General features: G+C 48.8%; 1 protein-coding gene across 2 annotated transcripts; it reads left to right on the forward strand.

Annotated features, from left to right (window-relative positions):
• Positions 1 to 122: 122 nt before the first annotated feature.
• LOC139403857 (WASP homolog-associated protein with actin, membranes and microtubules-like) lies at positions 123 to 24,113 on the forward strand. 2 transcript variants are annotated; one of them, XM_071147015.1, is made up of 12 exons: positions 123 to 806; positions 5,772 to 5,945; positions 9,715 to 9,865; positions 10,758 to 10,927; positions 12,686 to 12,854; positions 15,203 to 15,390; positions 16,153 to 16,239; positions 16,633 to 16,728; positions 16,823 to 17,249; positions 18,872 to 19,029; positions 22,202 to 22,921; positions 23,013 to 24,113. In XM_071147015.1, exons 1-11 carry the CDS (start codon positions 228 to 230, stop codon positions 22,361 to 22,363), a joined length of 2,361 nt encoding a protein of 786 aa, XP_071003116.1. In that variant the 5' UTR covers positions 123 to 227; the 3' UTR covers positions 22,364 to 22,921; positions 23,013 to 24,113. The 2 variants fall into 2 exon arrangements, with proteins under 2 accessions (XP_071003116.1, XP_071003117.1); XM_071147016.1 differs by lacking the exons at positions 12,686 to 12,854; positions 15,203 to 15,390; positions 23,013 to 24,113 and having other exon boundaries at positions 139 to 806; positions 22,202 to 22,580.
• The last annotated feature ends 1,489 nt before the right edge of the window (positions 24,114 to 25,602 follow it).

Consider the following 25,602-nt stretch of genomic DNA (forward strand, 5'->3'; position numbering starts at 1 on the left):
AAATATTCAAATCTCTTGGCATAAATCGCTGATACATTGTAGCGAATGAAATTGGCTGTGGAATTCCCCCTGAGCATGTGACGGAAAGGTCAAAGTTGAAGGTAAAGAGAACGCCACAGGAAATACTACGTCATCGTTACAAATGGCCGACGTTGTAAACAAGGCAGAGGAATACAAGTTTTAGTTCGCTAGCTAGCTAGCTACATGTTTACCATAACAACAAAAAAATGAATAGCATAGACTGCGAGCGTTTGGACAGCTTGGACGGCTGGGTCGCCATCAAAACGAACATATTCGAAGAAAACGAGACGTTCAAACTCGGTTTTATCGTTCAGTGGAATGTGATCGAGTCCAAGTTCGCGGTCACCTGTCACAACAGAACTCTCCAGCGACAGAAGCGCAAAGACCAGCTTGCTGTCTGCGAAACCGAAACCAGCTGGGCCGGACTCTTCTCTGTTAACGACTTAAAAAATGTCCACCGTCAGTTTACAGGGGTCGGGGATGTCGTCGCACCCTATTTCCCCGACCTGTCGGACTTCAAGGAGGGTAACATTTGGGACATGATCTTTCTCGGTAGCAATCGGACGTTCAACCAAGATGATCAAGAGAGAGATCTGGATACACCTTGCCGTCAGCTGGAGAAGTACTTCAGCACTGCGATAGATATCTGTGGCAGGAAGATAGTGCTAGACTCGCTTTTCCCGCAGGACGAGCGAGATGTCGAGGAGTACTTTGAGAACATGCAGGAGTTCAAGAGGAAAACCATGCAGGATGAAGTCACCAGGGCTAAGGATCACCTTAGAAAGGTCAGTGGACAATTTGAATTCGTGATCTATACAAGCTGTGGCCTGTCACTGTTCTTCAATCCTGGTCCTGCCACATGGGTTGCAAACTTTTGTTCTAGCCCAGCACTAACCAATCACTAGGCCTACGCCCTTGCTCATTTGAATCAGGAGTAGGCTACATTGATGGGCTGGAACAAAAGCCTGCAGTCTCAGGGGGCCCCCATGAGGCATACCGGTAGTCTACTCTGCTTACCGATGCCCCCACTATCCAGTAATCCAGTAAAGTCACTGTGAGTAAACCCTAAAGATGTCTGTCCAACATTTAGGCATTTTAAATCCCCTCATGACACTGGGATAGATGCCCTTCCACCCTGGTTCACATAGGGGTTTTAATAAAGATGCAGTGTCACTGTCGTCACTATCGTTGCGCAATATGACACCACGTGAGAAGGAAAACATGACCAATCTGTTGATTATCCAGTCCGGCTTCATTCCTGTTACTCATGTTGTTATCACCCTGCAAGGTGTTCTCCCCTGAGGTCTTGGCTAGAAACAGGGACATTAGCCTGTCATTCATTCTCTGTTTCTATGTTGACAGCAGTTTTAGGATAATTATTTTAATTTAACTAGGCAAGTCGGTTAAAAACAAATTCTTATTTACAATGACAGCCTACCGGGGAACAGGGGCACATTTTTATCTTGTCAGCTCGGGGATTTCGGTTACTGGCCCAATGCTCTAACCACTAGGCTACCTAATAGCCAATGACACCATGCATTAGAGCATATGGTTTTTGGGGCGGATACCGGTAGCCTACTGTTTCACAGTGTCATTTCCCCAAACTGAATTCTCCAATTTGACTTTTGTTTTCAAAAAGTATCTCAGTAGAACATTGCAAAATAATGCGCGCTCTAGAATGGTCTTCAAGCCAATCAGAGACAAGTATTCAAAAATGCCGTGGTATGAACTGTGTTAAAGCAGATAGGCTTTATAAAGACGTTCAGACGGCAGAAACACGACTTAGTTTTTACACTTGCTGCTTCTCACTGTTTATTATCTATGCCGTCACTTTACCCCTACCTGTGTACAAATGACCTCGACTAACCTGTACCCCCGCATACTGACTCAATACCGGTACCTCCTGTACAGAGCCTCGTTACCTGTACCCCCGCACACTGACTCAATACCGGTACCTCCTGTACAGAGCCTCGTTACCTGTACCCCCGCACACTGACTCAATACCGGTACCTCCTGTACAGAGCCTCGTTACCTGTACCCCCGCATACTGACTCAATACCGGTACCTCCTGTACAGAGCCTCGTTACCTGTACCCCCGCACACTGACTCAATACCGGTGCCCCCTGTATATAGCCTCGTTATTGTTATGTCATTTTATTGTTACTTAAATATATATATATATATCTATATATAGTTAGTACATATTTTATTAACTCTAATTTTTTAACTGCATTGTTGGTTAAGGGATTGTAAGTAAGCATTTCCCGGTAAGGTCTACACCTGCTGTATTCGGCTTATGTGACAAATAACATTTGATTTGATTTCTCTCTCCCTATTATCCATGCACAACCCTGTGCAGGAATATAGGCCTGTACAGTGTCTATATACACAACAACCAAGATGTTTCAAAGGCAGAACAAAATGTACTCTTCTCTCCTTATTCCCTGTACCATGCTGCTCTAATCCTGTGGGTGTGAGGTGAGCACTGAGGCTGGATTAGTTTGGCAAGAGAGTGGAGATGTTTAAGAGGGAGAGAGAGAGAACGATCTGAGAGACAAGGCAAGAAGGGCCTTCTATGCCATGAAAAGGAACAAAATTCAACATCCCAATTATTAGGATCTGGCTAAAAATACTTGAATAATTTCTAGAACCAATTGCCCTTTATGGTTGTTAAGTCTGGGGCACACTCACCAACCAAGATAAAACAAAATGGCAATTCAGACTCTGCATGCAGAATTCTGTAAGAATACCCCAAATAATGCATGCAGAGTAGAATTAGGATGATACCCGCTAATTATCAAAATCCAGAAAAGAGATGCTTAAAGGAAGCGATTCCCAAACCTTCGTAACAAAACCATCACCTACAGAGAGAGGAACCTAGAGAAGAGTCCCCTAAGCAAGCTGGTCCTGGGACTCTGTTCACAAACACAAACAGACCCTACAGAGCCCCAGGACAGCAACACAATTAGACACAACCAAATCATGAGAAAACAAAAAGATAATTACTTGACACATTGGAAAGAATTAACAAAAAAACTGAGCAAACTAGAATGCTATTTGGCCCTAAACAGAGAGTACACAGTGGCAGAATACCTGTCCACTGACTGACCCAAAATTAAGGAATGCTATTTGGCCCTAAACAGAGAGTACACAGTGGCAGAATACCTGTCCACTGACTGACCCAAAATTAAGGAATGCTATTTGGCCCTAAACAGAGAGTACACAGTGGCAGAATACCTGACCACTGACTGACCCAAAATTAAGGAATGCTATTTGGCCCTAAACAGAGAGTACACAGTGGCAGAATACCTGACCACTGACTGACCCAAAATTAAGGAAAGCTTTGACCCATATGTTTATTTATTGTCAGCTAAGAACAAATTCTTATTTACAATGACAGCCTACATCGGCCAAACCCGGACGACGCTGGGCCAATTGTCCGCCGCCCTATGGGACTCCCAATCACGGCCGGATGTGATTCAGCCTGGATTCGAACCAGGGACTGTAGTGACGCCTCTTGTACGCACACACACACACACAGAGTATTGCAAACCCAGTAAGTCACTGTCATAAAGGTCGAGACAGGAATACTAATTGTCCATATCAAAGGCAGATATGTAATTACTCTGTCTAAAGAATGGATTCACCACCAAGGCATAAAGCTGAAGAATGAACACAATACTAACATGACAAGGCATTATTCTAGATCAGACAGGGAGAGAGAGAGAAGAGAGTGGGTCATTTCCTAAAAGGCCCCAAGAGTTGACCAATAGCATTACTGTAAAGTTAACCTCCAATTAGATATCAGACCTACAGGATGTAATGACAGCTTCACAGAGGTTTGACAGAATGAGGATGGTTGAGAGCAGCACAGAGAAAGCTGAATTCCTGAGAAGACAATACAGCCTTTTACATAGAGCGTAATGAGTCACATTCGGGGGCTAAGAAGCCCTACATAATTCTCCCTTGAACTCCCTTGATTCTGGATCAGACAGAAGTGTTGATGGGACTGTAGTTACTGTAGACCGTCTTCAGAAACAGCAGTTCAGGGTCCGAGCAGCGTCACTTCAGGAGGGTCCTTTTGACCGGTAGCATTGTCTTCTGCTTTAGACATGTAAATGTCCTTCGGTAACACCTTCCTGCATGCAAGCTAGGAAGGAATGCTCCGTTCTTCTGCTTCAGACATGTAAATGTCCTTCGGTAACACCTTCCTGCATGCAAGCTAGGAAGGAATGCTCCGTTCTTCTGCTTCAGACATGTAAATGTCCTTCGGTAACACCTTCCTGCATGCAAGCTAGGAAGGAATGCTCCGTTCTTCTTTGTTAGAGCAAAACCGTGGGACACTAAGTCGTAGTAGAATAGATCCAGAACAGTGGGACACTAAGTTGTGGTAGAATAGATCCAGAACAGTGGGACGCTAAGTCATGGTAGAATAGATCCAGAACACTGGGACACTAAGTCATGGTAGAATAGATCCAGAACACTGGGACACTAAGTCATGGTAGAATAGATCCAGAACAGTGGGACACTAAGTCCACATCAAGTCATGGTAGAATAGATCCAGAACAGTGGGACACTAAGTCGTAGTAGAATAGATCCAGAACACTGGGACACTAAGTCGTGGTGGAATAGATCCAGAATAGTGGGACACTAAGTCCACATCAAGTCATGGTGGAATAGATCCAGAACAGTGGGACACTAAGTCGTAGTAGAATAGATCCAGAACAGTGGGACACTAAGTCGTAGTAGAATAGATCCAGAACACTGGGACACTAAGTCATGGTAGAATAGATCCAGAATAGTGGGACACTAAGTCCACATCAAGTCGTGGTGGAATAGATCCAGAACAGTGGGACACTAAGTCGTAGTAGAATAGATCCAGAACAGTGGGACACTAAGTCCACATCAAGTCATGGTAGAATAGATCCAGAACAGTGGGACACTAAGTCGTAGTAGAATAGATCCAGAACAGTGGGACACTAAGTCGTAGTAGAATAGATCCAGAACACTGGGACACTAAGTCATGGTAGAATAGATCCAGAATAGTGGGACACTAAGTCCACATCAAGTCGTGGTGGAATAGATCCAGAACAGTGGGACACTAAGTCGTAGTAGAATAGATCCAGAACAGTGGGACACTAAGTCCACATCAAGTCATGGTAGAATAGATCCAGAATAGTGGGACACTAAGTCCACATCAAGTCGTGGTGGAATAGATCCAGAACAGTGGGACACTAAGTCCACATCAAATCGTGGTAGAATAGATCCAGAACAGTGGGACACTGAGTCCACATCAAGTCGTGGTGGAATAGATCCAGAACAGTGGGACACTAAGTCGTGGTGGAATAGATCTTCAGAGATAAATAAAACAAGACCTATATATCTGTCTGTCATCATAACGAACAGTAACCAGGCCATGGTCATCTGTGGGCTACAGGACTGTGTTAGTTCACTGAGCTAAAGGCATTAGCCTAGCTCTGGGAGAAGACTTAAGGGATAGTTTTGGGATGTTGTTCATTGGTACATAAAGGACTTCATACAGGTCAGTGACTCTGGACTTTAACTTCTTCACCTGACGTTGGCCGAAGTTCGTTCCACAGGTCATAAAGTGAACTGGCCAATCACCTGACAAATAAATGTTTTGTATTTTTTTTTTTAAACGTGAGATACTGTAATACGCTAGTCTGTTTCGTGTAAATATAATTTGATTGATTAGCCTAATATAATAGAATGTATTGATTGATTGACAGATCCTTCAGAGTCATGGAGGTGCAGACAGAATGATTCTACTGCTACAGATCTACCACGAGGAGGACCTAGCCTACCAGGACCTGGTCACCGTAGCAACCACCTTCTACCAGTACCTGCTGCAACCCTTCAGAGACATGAGAGAACTGGCAGGGCTCTACAAGATGGAGATACTGGTAGGTGGAGAGAGACACACACACACACACCCTCCCCCTTCAGAGATCTGAGAGAACTGGCAGGGCTCTATAAGATGGAGATACTGGTAGGTGGAGAGAGAGACACACACACACCTCTCCCTTCAGAGACATGAGAGAACTGGCAGGGCTCTACAAGATGGAGATACTGGTAGGTGGAGTGAGACACACACACACACACACACACCCCTCCCTTCAGAGACATGAGAGAACTGGCAGGGCTCTACCAGATGAAGATACTGGTAGGCGGAGAGACACACACACACATACACACACACACTACGCCGACTCACACTACGCAGAAACCCACGCTCGTACACACACACACACACACTGATTGATTGTAATTTAGCGTGAACCAGAGACACACCGTCTGCTCATGAGTTTTTGATACAAGGCGGAATACAGCCAGAATCCAACTGCTCTGGTCTCTGTCACCAAGCTGAGGTCAAAGACACATTTCTCTGTCACGTTCACAGAAGTCAAATAATCAACGTTTTGAATTCTATTATCATGTTCATGTCATTTTTGTGCCCAAATCAACTCATTTGTGAATACGGCTCATTTCTCTTTTTGAAACGTGAAGGGGAAAAGCTGTGTTGTTTCATCGTGGTTGTGAGACACCCAGACTTTCAGTGGTTTTGTCCTAAACCCTTACACAACATGTAAACAAAATTATGTGGACACCTTTTAAATTAGTGGATTCGGGTATTTCAGCCACACCCATTGCTGACACGTGTATAAAATCGAAAAAAAACACACAGCCACGCAATCTCCATAGACAAACGTTGTCAGTAGAACGGCCTTACTGAACATCTCAGTGACTTTCAACGTGGCATCGTCATAGGATGCCACCTTTCCAACAAGTCAGTTCGTCAAAGGCCACACAAACTCACAGAATGGGACCACCGAGTGCTGAAGTGTGTAAAAATCGTCTGTCCTCGGTTGCAACACTCACTACCTTGTTCCAAACTACCTCTGGAAGCAACGTCAGCAAAATAACTGTTTGTCGGAAGCTTCATGAAATGGGTTTCCATGGCCGAGCAGCCGCACACATAAGCCTAAGATCACAGTGGGTAATGCCAAGCGTCGGCTGGAGGGGTGTAAAAGCTCGCCGCCATAGGACTCTGGAGCAGTGGAAACTCGTTCTCTGGAGTGATGAATCACGCTTCACCATCTGGCAATCCGACGGACCAATCTGGGTTTGGCGGATGCCAGGAGAACGCTATCTGCCCGAATGCATAGTGCCAACTGTAAAGTTTGGTGGGGGAGGAATAATGTTCTGGAGCTGTTTTTCATGGTTTTGGCCCCTTAGTTCCAGTGAGGGAAATCTTAACGCTACAGCATACAATGACATTCTAGCAAAATGTTTGACAAAGCCATTTCCTGTTTCAGCATGACAACGCCCCCAGTGCACAAAGCGAGGTCCATACAGAAATGGATGGTCGAAATTGGTGTGGAAGAACTTGACTGGCCTGCACAGGAGCCCTGACCTCAACCCAATCGAACAACTTTGTGATGAATTAGGACGGCGACTGCGAGCCAGGCCTAATCGCCCAACATCAGTGCCCGACCTCACTAACACTCTTGTGGCTGAATGGAAGCAAGTCCCCCGCAGCAATGTTCCAACATCTAGTGGAAAGCATTCCCAGAAGAGTGGAGGCTGTTATAGCAGCAAAGGGGGGGACCAACTCCATATTAATGCCCATAATTTTGGAATGAGATGTTCAATGAGCAGGTGTCCACATACTTTTGACCATGTAGTGTTTGTCTGTGTCCCTCTTACTGTGTTTTAAACAGACAGGCCAATGAATTGGTGATCTGATCAGTAAAACAATTAGTGAAAAGAATATTGGAAAATAATTGGTCTGCCTGTCTAAACACAGCCACAGTGTCCCTGGAGGAGGAGTTGGGTCCTAAATCCCGATGTCGCTGTTCTAATCCCCCCCCCCCCCCCGATGTCGCTGTTCTAATCCCCCCCCCCATGTCGCTGTTCTAATCCCCCCCCCCCGATGTCGCTGTTCTAATCCCTCCCCCGATGTCGCTGTTCTAATCCCCCCCCCGATGTCGCTGTTCTAATCCCCCCCCGATGTCGCTGTTCTAATCCCCCCCCCCCGATGTCGCTGTTCTAATCCCCCCTCCCCTGATGTCGCTGTTCTAATCCCCCCCCGATGTCGCTGTTCTAATCCCCCCCCCGATGTCGCTGTTCTAATCCCCCCCCGATGTCGCTGTTCTAATCCCCCCTCCCCTGATGTCGCTGTTCTAATCCCCCCCGATGTCGCTGTTCTAATCCCCCCCCGATGTCGCTGTTCTAATCCCCCCCCGATGTCGCTGTTCTAATCCCCCCCCGATGTTGCTGTTCTAATCCCCCCCGATGTCGCTGGTCTAATCCCTCCCCGATGTCGCTGTTCTAATCCCTCCCCCGATGTCGCTGTTCTAATCCCCCCCCCCGATGTCGCTGTTCTAATCCCTCCCCCGATGTCGCTGTTCTAATCCCCCCCCCGATGTCGCTGTTCTAATCCCTCCCCCGATGTCGCTGTTCTAATCCCCCCCCCCGATGTCGCTGTTCTAATCCCCCCTCCCCCGATGTCGCTGTTCTAATCCCCCCTCCCCTGATGTCGCTGTTCTAATCCCCCCCCGATGTCGCTGTTCTAACCCCCCCATGTCGCTGTTCTAACCCCCCCGATGTCGCTGTTCTAATCCCCCCCGATGTCGCTGTTCTAATCCCCCCCGATGTCGCTGTTCTAATCCCCCCCCCGATGTCGCTGTTCTAATCCCCCCCCCGATGTCGCTGTTCTAATCCCCCCTCCCCTGATGTCGCTGTTCTAATCCCCCCTCCCCTGATGTCGCTGTTCTAATCCCCCCTCCCCTGATGTCGCTGTTCTAATCCCCCCCCCCCCCGATGTCGCTGTTCTAATCCCCCCCCCGATGTCGCTGTTCTAATCCCCCCCCGATGTCGCTGTTCTAATCCCCCCCCGATGTCGCTGTTCTAATCCCCCTCCCCCGATGTCGCTGTTCTAATCCCCCTCCCCCGATGTCGCTGTTCTAATCCCCCTCCCCCGATGTCGCTGTTCTAATCCCCCTCCCCCGATGTCGCTGTTCTAATCCCCCTCCCCCGATGTCGCTGTTCTAATCCCCCTCCCCGATGTCGCTGTTCTAATCCCCCTCCCCCGATGTCGCTGTTCTAATCCCCCTCCCCCGATGTCGCTGTTCTAATCCCCCTCCCCCGATGTCGCTGTTCTAATCCCCCTCCCCCGATGTCGCTGTTCTAATCCCCCTCCCCCGATGTCGCTGTTCTAATCCCCCTCCCCCGATGTCGCTGTTCTAATCCCCCTCCCCCGATGTCGCTGTTCTAATCCCCCTCCCCCGATGTCGCTGTTCTAATCCCCCTCCCCCGATGTCGCTGTTCTAATCCCCCTCCCCCGATGTCGCTGTTCTAATCCCCCCCCCCGATGTCGCTGTTCTAATCCCTCCCCCGATGTCGCTGTTCTAATCCCTCCCCCGATGTCGCTGTTCTAATCCCCCCCCCCGATGTCGCTGTTATAATCCCCCCCCCGATGTCGCTGTTCTAATCCCCCCCCGATGTCGCTGTTCTAATCCCCCCCCCCGATGTCACTGTTCTAACCCCCCTCCCCCCGATGTCGCTGTTCTAACCCCCCTCCCCCCGATGTCGCTATTCTAACCCCTCTCCCCCGATGTCGCTGTTCTAGAATGTAAAGCCTTTCTTCTGTTCTCTCCTGGCCCCTATCAGAAGTCTCTGGATGAGGAGGAGTTGGGTCCTAAGAGGATAGCAGCACTGGAGAGAGAGGCAGAGGAGTGGAGGAGGAGAGGAGAGGATGCAGTCTCCTCCATACAGGACATCACAGTCAGCTACTTCATAGAAACATCCAAAGCCCTTGGAGGTAGAGAGAGAGAGAGAGAGAGAGAGAGTGTGTGTATGAAGCATTAAGAGCCCCCTTATAACAGCTCTCCAGACCCTCTCAGCTTCCCCCCCCCCCTTATAGCAGCTCTCCACAGACCCTCTCAGCTTCCCCCCCCCTTATAGCAGCTCTCCAGACCCTCTCAGCTTCCCCCCCTTATAACAGCTCTCCACAGACCCTCTCAGCTTCCCCCCCTTATAACAGCTCTCCACAGACCCTCTCAGCTTCCCCCCCTTATAACAGCTCTCCACAGACCCTCTCAGCTGCCCCCCCCTTATAGCAGCTCTCCACAGACCCTCTCAGCTGCCCCCCCCTTATAGCAGCTCTCCACAGACCCTCTCAGCTGCCCCCACCTTATAGCAGCTCTCCACAGACCTTCTCAGCTGCCCCCCCTTATAGCAGCTCTCCACAGACCCTCTCAGCTGCCCCCCCCCTTTTATAGCAGCTCTCCACAGACCCTTTCAGCTGCCCCCCCCCTCCTCCTTTAGAGCAGCTCTCCACAGACCCTCTCAGCTGCCCCCCCCTTATAGCAGCTCTCCACAGACCCTCTCAGCTGCCTCCCCCTTATAGCAGCTCTCCACAGACCCTCTCAGCTGCCTCCCCCTTATAGCAGCTCTCCATAGACCCTCTCAGCTGCCCCCCCCTTTTAGAGCAGCTCTCTACAGACCCTCTCAGCTGCCCCCCCCCCCCCCCCTTTTAGAGCAGCTCTCCAGACCCTCTCAGCTGCCCCCCCTTATAGCAGCTCTCCACAGACCCTCTCAGCTGCCCCCCCTCCTCCTTTAGAGCAGCTCTCCACAGACCCTCTCAGCTGTATATAGAGGAAACAAACCCTGTGCCAAATGACCCCGTCTGTGTGGTTGATCTGTTTGACCAGGTATGCTACGTGTGATGGGGGAGGATAAGCGTGGTTTTGGTCAGGCCTCCTGGGCCTCAGCAGCTCCTAGACTGGAGAAGCTGCGTTTCCTGCTGGCTAAAGAGACCCTGCAACACATGAGAGCAACTGAGATGTGTCTGCACCGCAAGAAACACACCATCAGAGAGAAGGTACGGTGTGTGTGTGTGTGTGTGTGTGTGTGTGTGTGTGTGTGTGTGTGTGTGTTTTAAAAGGCCATTCTCTGGATTGGTATTCCTATCTGATCAGATTCCCTGGGGGTGTCTGTAGCTGCGTCTGTAGCTCGGTCTCTGTCTGTAGCTGTGTCTCTGTCTGTAGCTGTAGCTCTGTCTGTAGCTGTGTCTGTAGCTCTGTCTGTAGCTGTGTCTGTAGCTCTGTCTGTAGCTCTGTCTGTAGCTCTGTCTGTAGCTGTGTCTGTAGCTCTGTCGCTCTCTCTTTCCGGGTCTTTGATCTGTCTATAGAGCTGAGTGTGAACAGAGAATTCCCCAGACAGACAGACAGACAGCTACCCCTCCAGCTGTATGTCTACGTGTGTCAACTACTAACACTAGTCTGGATTCTGAACATCTCACAACTCTAGGAACAAGAAAATAGCATCTCAACTTTCAGAACTCTGTGTTTCTTAAATGGGAAAATATAACCGTTTTTTTTCCATTTCCTGAAAAGTTTATATTTTGGAGATCAGAGCTTTTCATCCAACATCGATATGCAGAAACATACAGTGGGGAAAAAAAAGTATTTAGTCAGCCACCAATTGTGCAAGTTCTCCCACTATAAAAGATGAGAGAGGCCTGTAATTTTCATCATAGGTACACTTCAACTGTGACAGACAAAATGAGAAACAAAAATCCAGAAAATCACATTGTAGGATTTTTTATGAATTTATTTGCAAATTATGGTGGAAAATAAGTATTTGGTCAATAACAAAAGTTTATCTCAATACTTTGTTATATACCCTTTGTTGTCAAACGTTTTCTGTAAGTCTTCACAAGGTTTTCACACACTGTTGCTGGTATTTTGGCCCATTCCTCCATGCAGATCTCCTCTAGAGCAGTGATGTTTTGGGGCTGTTGCTGGGCAACACAGACTTTCAACTCCCTCCAAAGATTTTCTATGGGGTTGAGGTCTGGAGACTGGCTAGGCCACTCCAGGACCTTGAAATGCTTCTTACACAGCCACTCCTTCGTTGCCCGGGCGGTGTGTTTGGGATCATTGTCATGCTGAAAGACCCAGCCACATTTCATCTTCAATGCCCTTGCTGATGGAAGGAGGTTTTCACTCAAAATCTCACGATACATGGCCCCATTCATTCTTTCCTTTACACGGATCAGTCGTCCTGGTCCCTTTGCAGAAAAACAGCCCCGAAGCATGATGTTTCCACCCCCATGCTTCACAGTAGGTATGGTGTTCTTTGGATGCAACTCAGCATTCTTTGTCCTCCAAACACGACGAGTTGAGTTTTTACCAAAAAGTTATATTTTGGTTTCATCTGACCATATGACATTCTCCCAATCTTCTTCTGGATCATCCAAATGCTCTCCAGCAAACTTCAGACGGGCCTGGACATGTACTGGCTTAAGCAGGGGGATTTGAGTCCCTGGCGGCGTAGTGTGTTACTGATGGTAGGCTTTGTTACTTTGGTCCCAGCTCTCTGCAGGTCATTCACTAGGTCCCCCCGTGTGGTTCTGGGATTTTTTTTACTGGAGCTGTTATAACCATAGTGTTCTATATTGTATCCTAGACTTATGTAGTGTTATAACCATACTGGAGCTGTTATAACCATAGTGTTCTATATTGTATCCTAGATGGGAGGTCTGTCTGGCCAGGACCAGAGGGGACCAGAGACAATCTAGAGCTTCAGTACTATGTTATGTAGTGTTATAACCATAGTGTTCTATATTGTATCCTAGATGGGAGGTCTGTCTGGCCAGGACCAGAGGGGACCAGAGACGGTAGATAACCTAGAGATTCAGTACTATGAGGCTCAGCTAGAACTCTACGATGCCAAGTTTGAGATCCTCAAGAACGAAGAGCTCCTATTGGTCGCTCAGATCGACACCCTGCGACGCCAGATAAAAGGTAGGTTACACACACACACACACACACACACACACACACAGATCTATACATTTAGATTTTTCAAAATGCAATGCAAAATGTTCAAAGTTTTTTTCAAATGACTGAAGATGCCAGTCTCACAGTCCGACATGTTGACATCAGATTTCTGTGAGAGGGTGCTGAGAGGGTGTGGAGAGCTGCTCTAAAAGGGGGGGGGCAGCTAGGAGGGTCTGGAGAAGAGCAGCGTGGCTTCCTCCACTGTCCCTAGATAGAGATCTAATTCTGCTGCGTCACTGGATTACAAATCATGTCACAAAAGCAGATTTTCTGCATGTAAATTCCTTAATTACTGCCCATGGGGAAAATAGTGTTTGTTTCCAAGGGTGTGTGTGTGTGTTTCTGTCTGCCATCCTTGGCAGGGCTTCGAGTACTTGGCTCTAGAGTCTAGATGTATTTTTATAACATGAGAGAGGAAGGCAGCAACCCCCTACCACTTCATTGTTCTTCCCCGATGAAAAGAGAGAGAGGAGTGATAGAGGGGGAGGGAGAGAAGGAGCGATAGAGGAGGAGGGGGGAGGGAGAGAAGGAGCGATAGAGGGGGGAGGGAGAGAAGGAGCGATAGAGGGGGGAGGGAGAGAAGGAGCGATAGAGGGGGGAGGGAGAGAAGGAGCGATAGAGGGGGGAGGGAGAGAAGGAGCGATGGAGGAGGAGGGGGGAGGGAGAGAAGGAGCGATAGAGGGGGGAGGGAGAGAAGGAGCGATAGAGGGGGGAGGGAGAGACAGGAGGGGGGGGAGTGAAGGAGCGACATTGGGGTGAGGGAGAGAAGGAGCAACAGGGAGGGGGGGAGAGAAGGAGCGATAGAGGAGGGGGGAGGGAGAGAAGGAGAGACAGTGGGGTGAGGGAGAGAAGGAGCGACAGGGAGGAGTGTGGGGGAGGGAGAGAAGGAGCGATGGGGGAGGGAGAGACAGGAGGGGGGGGAGTGAAGGAGCGACATTGGGGTGAGGGAGAGAAGGAGCGAATGGGAGGAGTGTGGGGGAGGGAGAGAAGGAGCGATAGAGGAGGGTGGGGAGAGAAGGAGCGATAGAGGGGGGGGGAGGGAGAGAAGGAGCGACAGTGGGGTGAGGGAGAGAAGGAGCGACAGGGAGGAGTGTGGGGGGGAGGGAGAGAAGGAGCGATGGGGGAGGGAGAGACAGGAGGGGGGGAGTGAAGGAGCGACATTGGGGTGAGGGAGAGAAGGAGCGACAGGGAGGAGTGTGGGGGAGGGAGAGAAGGAGCGATAGAGGAGGAGGAGGGGGGAGGGAGAGAAGGAGCGACAGTGGGGTGAGGGAGAGAAGGAGCGACAGGGAGGAGTGTGGGGGGAGGGAGAGAAGGAGCGATAGAGGAGGGGGGGGGGAGGGAGAGAAGGAGCGACAGTGGAGGGAGGGACAGAAGGAGCGACAGGGAGGAGTGCGGGGGGAGGGAGAGAAGGCGCGACAGAAGGAGCGACAGGGAGGAGTGTGGGGGGAGGGAGAGAAGGAGCGATAGAGGAGAAGGGGGAGGGAGAGAAGGAGCGACAGGGAGGAGTGGGGGGAGGGAGAGAAGGAGCGATAGAGGAGAAGGGGGAGGGAGAGACAGGGAGGAGTGTGGGGGGAGGGAGAGAAGGAGCGACGGTGGGGGGAGGGAGAGAAGGAGCGACAGGGAGGAGTGCGGGGGGAGGAAGAGAAGGAGCGATGGAGGGGGAGGGAGAGAAGGAGTGACAGTGGAGGGAGGGAGAGAAGGAGCGACAAGGAGGAGTGTGGAGGGAGGGAGAGAAGGAGCTGCAGAGGAGGAAGGAGTGACAGAGTGGGGGGAGGGAGAGATGGAGCGACGGGGGGAGGGAGTGAAGGAGAGACTGGGGAGGGAGTGAAGGAGCAACAGAGTGGGGGGAGGGGGAGAGAGACAGGAGGGGGGAGGGAGAGAAGGAGCGACAGTGGGGGGAGGGAGAGAAGGAGCGACAGAGAGAGGAGTGCGGGGGGAGGGAGAGGGGGAGAAAGGAGAAGGAGAGAGGGAGCAACAGGGAGGAGGGAGAGAACAACAGAGGAAGAGGAGATGGGAAGCGACAGATGTCTGCTTATCAGATTGTGTCTACAGAGATTTGTAGAATGTTTCAGAGCTGAAAGAGGAGGTGGTGTGTTATGGTGTGTGTTTCAGAGCTGAAAGAGGAGGTGGTGTGTTATGGTGTGTGTTTCAGAGCTGAAAGAGGAGGTGGTGTGTTATGGTGTGTGTTTCAGAGCTGAAAGAGGAGGTGGTGTGTTATGGTGTGTGTTTCAGAGCTGAAAGAGGAGGTGGTGTGTTATGGTGTGTGTTTCAGAGCTGAAAGAGGAGGTGGTGTGTTATGGTGTGTGTTTCAGAGCTGAAAGAGGAGGTGGTGTATTATGATGTGTGTGAGGATCCAGAGGAGCTCCAAAGCCTATCACAGACAGCTGCACCTTTAGACCCCACCCACTCACCTGTCAATCACCTGGGGCGACGCCTACAGCAGCTGGAAGCCAAGAGAGGGAACATATGTGCCCGCCGCGCATACCTCCGCAACAAGAAGGTACCCTGGGGGGTGTGTGTGTGTGTGTGTGTTTGAACCTACCTCCACAACAAGAAGGTACCACAGAAGGTACACACCCCCTGGTACCTTCTCACTGTGGAGGTAGGTTAACACACACCCCCTGGTGTGTGTTAACCTACCTCCACAGTGAGAAGGTACCAGGGGGTGTGTGTTAACCTATCTCCACAACGAGAAGGTACCAGGGGGTGTGTGTTAACCTACCTCCACAACAAGAAGGTACCAGGGGGTGTGTGTTAACCTACCTCCACAACAAGAAGGTACCAGGGGGTGTGTGTGTTAACCTACCTCCACAGTGAGAAGGTACCAGGGGGTGTGTGTTAACCTACCTCCACAGTGAGAAGGTACCAGGGGGTGTGTGTTAACCTACCTCCACAACAAGAAGGTACCAGGGGGTGTGCCCCTTCCTGACAAACCTGTAATAAAGTTCCTCCTAAACATTTAGACTGTTCTATCTTAACGCCTCATGTTGTAACGTGGTGTCTGTGTTGTAACGTGGTGTCTGTGTTGTAACGTGGTGTCTGTTTTGTTGTAACGTGGTGTCTGTGTTGTGGTGTAATGTGGTGTCTGTGTTGTGTTGTAACGTGGTGTCTGTGTTGTGTTGTAACGTGGTGTCTGTGTTGTGTTGTAACGTGGTGTCTGTGTTGTAACGTGGTGTCTGTATTGTGTGTAACGTGGTGTGTGTGTTGTAACATGGTGTGTGTGTAACATGGTGTGTGTGTAACATGGTGTGTGGTGTTACAGGATCAGTGTGTGGAGGCTAACGAGCAGAAGCACCGTCTGGCCCAGCACAGCTCCACTCACTTTACCCAGCACCACGGAGTAGCCCTGGTGAGTTACCATGACAACATGCACACACGCTCTTAAAGGATCCCTTTACCCAGCACCGCGGAGTAGCCCTGGTAAGTTACCATAGTAACGAGGGCAAACCCACCCACGGAAACACCCACACTGGAGACACCATCCTCAGTTTACATGATCTCTCTCTCTCTCTCTCTCTCTCTGTCGCTCTCTCTCTCTCTGTATCTCTGTCTATCTCTATCTCTCTCTCTCCCTGTGTCTCTCTCTGTCTCTCTTTCCGTCTCTCTCTCTGTCTCTCTCTCCCTGTGTCTCTCTCTCTGTTTCGGTCTCTTCTATAGCTACCTAAAATGTTACTAAAGCAGTGAGGTAACTATCTCAGTTGATTCCACCAGTCTTGTCTTATTTCTCTCCGTGTCCCTCCAGAAGAGAGAGAAGAGGAGAGAGGATGAAGAGAGGAGGAAGGAGTGGATGGACCAGGAGAGAGAGAGAACCCTGAGCAGACTCCGCTCCTTCAGAGAGGTAATCAGTCAACCCATCACTTATCCTCTCATGGATGGAGGGACTAAAGGGAAGGATGTGTTGCTGAAGTGTTTTCCTGCTGTCTTTCCTGTAGAAGCGACAGGGAAGTTACGTCCTGAAGACTCCACGATCCAAGATGGCTGCCAGGGAGCCGCAGTGTTCCGACCTCCCCCAGCCTCTGTCAATCGTTAGCATCGGCCCCTCCTCTTCATCTAATGGGGCCGCCCCCAGAAAGACCCCCAGGAAACTCAAACCTAAAGACATCCCCGTCCAAATCTTCACTCCTCCTCTCCCTCCTCCTTCGCCTCTGCCAACTACACCTCCCACTACAGCTGTACCCCCACCTCAGACCTCCTCTCCTCCTCCCCCTCCTCCTCCTCCTCCCCTACCCCCACCTCCTCCCCCTCCACCCCTCCCTGCCCTCACCCCCTGTAAGACAGAGGTAGGGGACTCCCCCATGCCTCTCAGTGAGAGAGAGGCTGCACCCTTCCCTGCCAAAATGACCCTGAAGCAGAACCTAGGTGAGGATGATCCACCTTCCAGTGACGGTCTGTTTCTGATGCAGTAGCTACTTGTCCCGGCTCATTATTTCTCCTACTGTTGTAAAAAGGGAAACTCTCTGTCTTCTACAAGTTTCTACTGTAGCTGCACCTTGTGACAGCTCTCTTGACAGCTTCTACTCTCTTTCCATATCTGCTCTCTCTCCCACCTTTCTTCCCCTGCCTTTCTCCCTCCCACTCTCTCTCATTTCTCTCTCCCACCTTTCTTCCCCTGCTTCTTCTCCCTCCATCTCTCTCTCACCTTTCTTCCCCTGCCTTTCTCCCTCCCCCTCTCTCTCATTTCTCTCTCCCACCTTTCTTCCCCTGCTTCTTCTCCCTCCCCCTCTCTCTCACCTTTCTTCCCCTGCCTTTCTCCCTCCCTCTCTCTCATTTCTCTCTCCCACCTTTCTTCCCCTGCTTCTTCTCCCTCCACCTCTCTCTCACCTTTCTTCCCCTGCCTTTCTCCCTCCCCCTCTCTCTGATTTCTCTCTCCCACCTTTCTTTCGTTTGCTTCTTCTCCCTCCCCCTCTCTCTCATTTCTCTCTCCCACCTTTCTTCCCCTGCTTCTTCTCTCTCTCCCACTCTTCTTCTCCATTCCTCTCTCTCTCTCTCGCTTCTCTCTCCCACCTTTCTTCCCCTGCTCCTTCTCCCTCCCCCTCTCTCTCTCCCACCTCTCTCTCCCACTCTTCTTCTCCATTCCTCTCTCTCTCTCTCTTCTCTCTCTCCCACTTCTTTTCCATTCCTCTCTCTCTCTCTCTCTCTCTCTCTCTCTCTCTCTCTCTCTCTCTCTCTCTCTCTCTCTCGTTTCTCTCTCTCCCACCTTTCTTCCCCTACTTCTTCTCTCTCGCTCTCTCTCTCTCGTTTCTCTCTCTCCCACCTTTCTTCCCCTACTTCTTCTCTCTCTCTCTCACTCTCTCTCGTTTCTCTCTCTCCCACCTTTCTTCCCCTACTTCTTCTCCCCCCTCTCTCTCTTGTCTCTCTCTCCCACCTTTCTTCCCCTGCTTCTTCTCTATCCCTCTCTCTCTCCCACCTTTCTTCCCCTGCTTCTTCTCTATCCCTCTCTCTCTCCCACCTTTCTTCCCCTACTTCTTCTCTCTCTCTCTCCCACCTTTCTTCCCCTACTTCTCCCCCCCCCCTCTCGTCTCTCTCTCTCCCACCTTTCTTCCCCTACTTCTTCTCTCTCTCTTGTTTCTCTCTCTCCCACCTTTCTTCCCCCTACTTCTTCTCCCCCCTCTCTCTCTCTCCTACCTTTCTTCCCCTTCTTCTTCTCCCCCCCTCTCTCTCTCCCACTTTTCTTCCCCTACTTCTCTCTCTCTCTCTCTCTCTCTCTCTCTCGTCTCTCTCTCCCACCTTTCTTCCCCTACTTCTTCTCTCTCTCTTGTTTCTCTCTCCCACCTTTCTTCCCCTACTTCTTCTCCCCCCCTCTCTCTCTCTTGTCTCTCTCTCTCCCACCCCCACTCTCTCTCTTGTCTCTCTCTCTCCCACCTTTCTTACCCTACTTCTTCTCCCCCCCTTCTCTCTCTTGTCTCTCTCTCTCCCACCTTTCTTCCCCTACTTCTTCTCTCTCTCTCCCACCTGTCTTCCCCTGCTCCTTCTCCCTCCAGGTTCTATGGACGAGGTGTTGGCATCATTACAGCGTGGTCAGGTCAGGCTGCGTCGTGTCCAGCCCCTTGCCCCTCCTGGTCCCGGCCTGGCGCCCTCCGGGGGCGACCTCAGGGATAACATAATGTCTGCCATCAGACTTGGGGTCAAACTACGCAAGGTCAGCATCAGGCATCACATTGTCATTAATGACAATGTGTAGGAGTTAGCCATGAAGCTGTTACATCACATTAATGACAATGTGCAGGAGTTAGCCATGAAGCTGTTACATCACATCATATTAATGACAATGTGCAGGAGTTAGCCATGAAGCTGTTACATCACATTAATGACAATGTGCAGAAGTTAGCCATGAAGCTGTTACATCACATTAATGACAATGTACAGGAGTTAGCCATGAAGCTGTTACATTAATGACAATGTGCAGGAGTTAGCCATGAAGCTGTTACATCACATTAATGACAATGTACAGGAGTTAGCCATGAAGCTGTTACATTAATGACAATGTGCAGGAGTTAGCCATGAAGCTGTTACATTAATGACAATGTACAGGAGTTAGCCATGAAGCTGTTACATTAATGACAATGTGCAGGAGTTAGCCATGAAGCTGTTACATCACATTAATGACAATGTACAGGAGTTAGCCATGAAGCTGTTACATTAATGACAATGTGCAGGAGTTAGCCATGAAGCTGTTACATCACATTAATGACAATGTACAGGAGTTAGCCATGAAGCTGTTACATTAATGACAATGTACAGGAGTTAGCCATGAAGCTGTTACATCACATTAATGACAATGTACAGGAGTTAGCCATGAAGCTGTTACATCACATTAATGACAATGTGCAGGAGTTAGCTATGTTACTTAGCCATGAAGCTGTTACATCACTTTAATGACAATGTACAGGAGTTAGCCATGAAGCTATTACATCACATTAATGACAATGTGCAGGAGTTAGCCATGAAGCTATTACATCACATCAATGACAATGTGCAGGAGTTAGCCACAACCCTCTACATGACTTCTATAGGAACCCCTCTGGACCGATTACACCCCCTGCTACATGACTTCTATAGGAACCCCTCTGGACCGATTACACCCCCTGCTACATGACTTCTATAGGAACCCCTCTGGACCGATTACACCCCCCCTCAACCTGCAGGATCAATACATGTTAGTAAAGATGTCAGATAGAGACGACCTACAGGATCAATACCTGCTAGTAAAGGTGTCAGAGACGACCTGCAGGATCAATACCTGCTAGTAAAGGTGTCAGAGACGACCTGCAGGATCAATACCTGCTAGTAAAGGTGTCAGAGACGACCTGCAGGATCAATACCTGCTAGTAAAGGTGTCAGAGACGACCTGCAGGATCAATACCTGCTAGTAAAGGTGTCAGAGACGACCTGCAGGATCAATACCTGCTAGTAAAGGTGTCAGAGACGACCTGCAGGATCAATACCTGCTAGAAAAGGTGTCAGCTAGAGACGACCTACAGGATCAATACCTGCTAGTAAAGGTGTCAGAGATGACCTACAGGATCAATACCTGCTAGTAAAGGTGTCAGAGACGACCTGCAGGATCAATACCTGCTAGTAAAGGTGTCAGAGACGACCTGCAGGATCAATACCTGCTAGTAAAAGTGTCAGATAGAGACGACCTGCAGGATCAATACCTGCTAGTAAAGGTGTCAGAGACGACCTGCAGGATCAATACCTGCTAGTAAAGGTGTCAGATAGAGACGACCTGCAGGATCAATACCTGCTAGTAAAGGTGTCAGCTAGAGACGACCTACAGGATCAATACCTGCTAGTAAAGATGTCAGCTAGAGACGACCTACAGGATCAATACCTGCTAGTAAAGGTGTCAGAGACGACCTGCAGGATCAATACCTGCTAGTAAAGGTGTCAGATAGAGACGACCTACAGGATCAATACCTGCTAGTAAAGATGTCAGAGACGACCTGCAGGATCAATACCTGCTAGTAAAGGTGTCAGAGACGACCTGCAGGATCAATACCTGCTAGTAAAGGTGTCAGAGACGACCTGCAGGATCAATACCTGCTAGTAAAGGTGTCAGATAGAGACGACCTGCAGGATCAATACCTGCTAGTAAAGGTGTCAGAGCTGACCTACAGGATCAATACCTGCTAGTAAAGGTGTCAGAGATGACCTACAGGATCAATACCTGCTAGTAAAGGTGTCAGAGACGACCTACAGGATCAATACCTGCTAGTAAAGGTGTCAGAGACGACCTGCAGGATCAATACCTGTTAGTAAAGATGTCAGAGATGACCTGCAGGATCAATACCTGCTAGTAAAGGTGTCAGAGATGACCTGCAGGATCAATACCTGCTAGTAAAGGTGTCAGAGACGACCTGCAGGATCAATACCTGCTAGTAAAGATGTCAGAGATGACCTGCAGGATCAATACCTGCTAGTAAAGGTGTCAGAGACGACCTGCAGGATCAATACCTGCTAGTAAAGATGTCAGAGACGACCTACAGGATCAATACCTGCTAGTAAAGGTGTCAGAGACGACCTGCAGGATCAATACCTGCTAGTAAAGGTGTCAGAGACGACCTGCAGGATCAATACCTGTTAGTAAAGGTGTCAGAGATGACCTGCAGGATCAATACCTGCTAGTAAAGATGTCAGAGACGACCTGCAGGATCAATACCTGTTAGTAAAGATGTCAGAGACGACCTGCAGGATCAATACCTGCTAGTAAAGGTGTCAGAGACGACCTACAGGATCAATACCTGTTAGTAAAGGTGTCAGAGACGACCTGCAGGATCAATACCTGTTAGTAAAGGTGTCAGAGACGACCTGCAGGATCAATACCTGTTAGTAAAGGTGTCAGAGATGACCTGCAGGATCAATACCTGCTACTGTCCCTGTATATAACTACTGACCCTGTATATAACTACTGACCCTGTATATAGCTACTGTCCCTGTATATAGCTACTGACCCTGGAACTGTCCCTGTATATAGCTACTGACCCTGGAACTGACCCTGTATATAGCTACTGACCCTGGGACTGTCCCTGTATATAGCTACTGACCCTGGAACTGTCCCAGAAAGGAGTTGTAGTGCACGTGACAAACACTGTAGTAGTGCACGTGACAAACACTGTAGTAGTGCACGTGACAAACACTGTAGTAGTGCACGTGACAAACATTAGTAGTAGTGCACGTGACAAACACTAGTAGTAGTGCACGTGACAAACACTAGTAGTGCACGTGACAAACACTTGAAACGATGGGTAGCCCTCTGAACCGGTCCCACTGGCTAACTTGATGACCCTGCTCTGTGATGTCCCCTCCAGGTGGTCCCAGCGGTGCCCCTGCCCCAGGACAGCAGGGACACGGATCTACAGAGGAGCATCAAGGCAGCCATGCAGAGGATGAAGAAGGTCTCCTCTGACTCGGATGAGGAAGATGAGGAGAGAGGAGAGGACAACACGCCCTCGGCTGAGTGGGACAGCTGAGAGGAGACGTATGCACGGACAGACAGACACTCGGACGCGCACGGACACATCCATAAAACAGGCGTTGTGTGTGTGTGTGTGTGTCTATACAGCGGGGAGAACATGTAGATATACTTATGTCATGCAATAAAATGCAAATGAATTACTTAAAAATCATACAATGTGATTTTTGTTTTAGATTCCGTCTCTCACAGTTGAAGTGTACCTATGATAAAAATTACAGACCTCTACATGCTTTGTAAGTAGGAAAACCTGCAAAATCGGCAGTGTATCAAATACTTGTTCTCCCCACTGTATACACACACACACACGTACAAATCAAAACATTCACTAATCAATAGGTTAACCATGTTGCCAATGGTTTAGTCGTGTGATTATGCAGGTTTACTGTTTGACGTAAAACTTGATCCATGGAGAAGAGATCGTATCTTAAACACCCTGAAAATGTTTAACTAAAGCACTGTGCCCAAATATCCACCACCTGTTACCAGGGTTCAAGGCTACAGCCTCTTTTTCACCAAGCTTTGAAACTAGCTGTTATCTGGCTAAAAAGCTCCCGTCGAAGAGAGAGAGAGAGACAGACAGAGAGAGAGAAAGAGAGAGAAAGAGAGAGACAGAGAGAGAGACAGGCAGAGAGAGAGAGATGTAGAAATAGAATGGAATAGATTGTATCTATGGTTGCAGGCCCCTGCAGTGTGTTCAAATAGAACAGGTGGTAGACCTTACCGTGTAACGCGGTTCAGTTTGTCATCGTGTTACACTACAATCTCCCTTAATGTTTTGTTTGTCTAGTGCCAGTTGGAACTGGTGTCCGCCCTGCATAGCATAACTGACAAACCATTGAAGGTGAAATCATGTATCTGTTTGTTTCTGCTTCATGATTTTCTCTACGGATGAACAGGAGCTCGTGTTGCCAACTCCGTCACATTTACTTTGATGAGGAAAAATGAAATGTTGACGACTGTGCACTCTGTGTCCTACAACGCCATATTAATCGCAGTGACGATAAAATAACCCTTTAAGTATGACCTCTGCCCTTCATGAACAGAATAGAGCTTTACCCAGTTTACCACCATGAACTAAAACAGTAGGATGAAGTTGACCCCCGTAGGCACAACAGTCCCTAGGATCAGCCTCCTCTCTCTCCCCCCCCAATCCCAACCTTTAACCATTAGGGGGAATAATCTAAAACTGGCCTTGGGTCAGTGTCTAGGGGGCCCAACTTCACCCTAGTATTTCTAATGTGCAATGTAATAATGTAGCATCTTGATTTGACCGGGTTGTCATGGAGACGCAAAAGGCCGTGTTCCAGACTGCCTGCAAAAGCAGCGTCTTTTAGACAAATGAACCAAATCAAATCAAATGTATTTATATAGCCCTTCGTACATCAGCTGATATCTCAAAGTGCTGTACAGAAACCCAGCCTAAAACCCCCAAACAGCAAGCAATGCAGGTGTAGAAGCACGGTGGCTAGGAAAAACTCCCTAGAAAGGAGTGATTGAATATGTAAGATTTGGTGCGTGACTGCGATGTAGGTGGCCTGGAACATGGCCAGATGTATGAACGAGCGCCCGTGCACTGATTTTCATTATTTTATTGTAAACTGTCAAACCCAGTTTCCATTCGACTGGTAAGTGTTATTTTAGAGAGAGAACGTTGTGTCATTATGATCAAGTGCCTTGGGGACTGTGAGTTATTACGAGCTGTCGTTCACCAATAAACTGTTGTTGAGTAAGGTTTCTGTAGGACACTTTTACAACTGTTCTGTCCAGGAGAGATTCTCTTTATAATGGGGGAAAACACACTAATAATTGATCATTTCAGTTTTCACATATCATTACTGTTAGTGTTAGGACATAGACAAACACACTATCCAGGATTACTGTGATATGGGAGGGGGGAGGGGGGGGGGGGGTTAGGACATAGACAAACACACTATCCAGGATACACATATCATTACTGTGATATGGAGGGGGGGGGGGTTAGGACATAGACTAACACACTATCCAGGATACACATATCATTACTGTGATATGGGGGGGGGGGGGGGGTTAGGACATAGACAAACACACTATCCAGGATTACTGTGATATGGGAGGGGGGAGGGGGGGGGGGGTTAGGACATAGACAAACACACTATCCAGGATACACATATCATTACTGTGATATGGAGGGGGGGGGGGTTAGGACATAGACTAACACACTATCCAGGATACACATATCATTACTGTGATATGGGGGGGGGGATTAGTGTTACAGGATACACATATCATTACTGTGACATGGGGGGGGGTTAGTGTTACAGGATACACATATCATTACTGTGATATGGGGGGGGGATTAGTGTTACAGGATACACATATCATTACTGTGATATGGGGGGGGATTAGTGTTACAGGATACACATATCATTACTGTGACATGGGGGGGGGGTTAGTGTTACAGGATACACATATCATTACTGTGATATGGGGGGGGGATTAGTGTTACAGGATACACATATCATTACTGTGATATGGGGGGGGGGGTTAGTGTTACAGGATACACATATCATTACTGTGATATGGGGGGGGGATTAGTGTTACAGGATACACATATCATTACTGTGACATGGGGGGGGTTAGTGTTACAGGATACACATATCATTACTGTGATATGGGGGGGGATTAGTGTTACAGGATACACATATCATTACTGTGATATGGGGGGGGTTAGTGTTACAGGATACACATATCATTACTGTGACATGGGGGGGATTAGTGTTACAGGATACACATATCATTACTGTGATATGGGGGGGGATTAGTGTTACAGGATACACATATCATTACTGTGATATGGGGGGGGGGTTAGTGTTACAGGATACACATATCATTACTGTGATATGGGGGGTGATTAGTGTTACAGGATACACATATCATTACTGTGATATGGGGGGGGGATTAGTGTTACAGGATACACATATCATTACTGTGATATGGGGGGGGGTAGTGTTACAGGATACACATATCATTACTGTGACATGGGGGGGGGATTAGTGTTACAGGATACACATATCATTACTGTGACATGGGGGGGGGATTAGTGTTACAGGATACACATATCATTACTGTGACATGGGGGGGGGGTTTAGTGTTACAGGATACACATATCATTACTGTGATATGGGGGGGGATTAGTGTTACAGGATACACATATCATTACTGTGATATGGGGGGGGTTAGTGTTACAGGATACAC

This window comes from Oncorhynchus clarkii, unplaced genomic scaffold, assembly GCF_045791955.1.
Source record: "Oncorhynchus clarkii lewisi isolate Uvic-CL-2024 unplaced genomic scaffold, UVic_Ocla_1.0 unplaced_contig_4872_pilon_pilon, whole genome shotgun sequence".
Classification (NCBI taxonomy): domain Eukaryota; kingdom Metazoa; phylum Chordata; class Actinopteri; order Salmoniformes; family Salmonidae; genus Oncorhynchus; species Oncorhynchus clarkii.

Coding starts and splice junctions, on each gene's coding strand:
- LOC139403857 (XM_071147015.1), top strand. CDS start 228: ATGAATAGCATAGACTGCGAGCGTTTGGACAGCTTGGACGGCTGGGTC. Junction 10,928..12,685: donor AACACACCATCAGAGAGAAG/GTACGGTGTGTG, acceptor ATTGTATCCTAG/ATGGGAGGTCTGTCTGGCCA. Junction 15,391..16,152: donor CATACCTCCGCAACAAGAAG/GTACCCTGGGGG, acceptor GTGGTGTTACAG/GATCAGTGTGTGGAGGCTAA.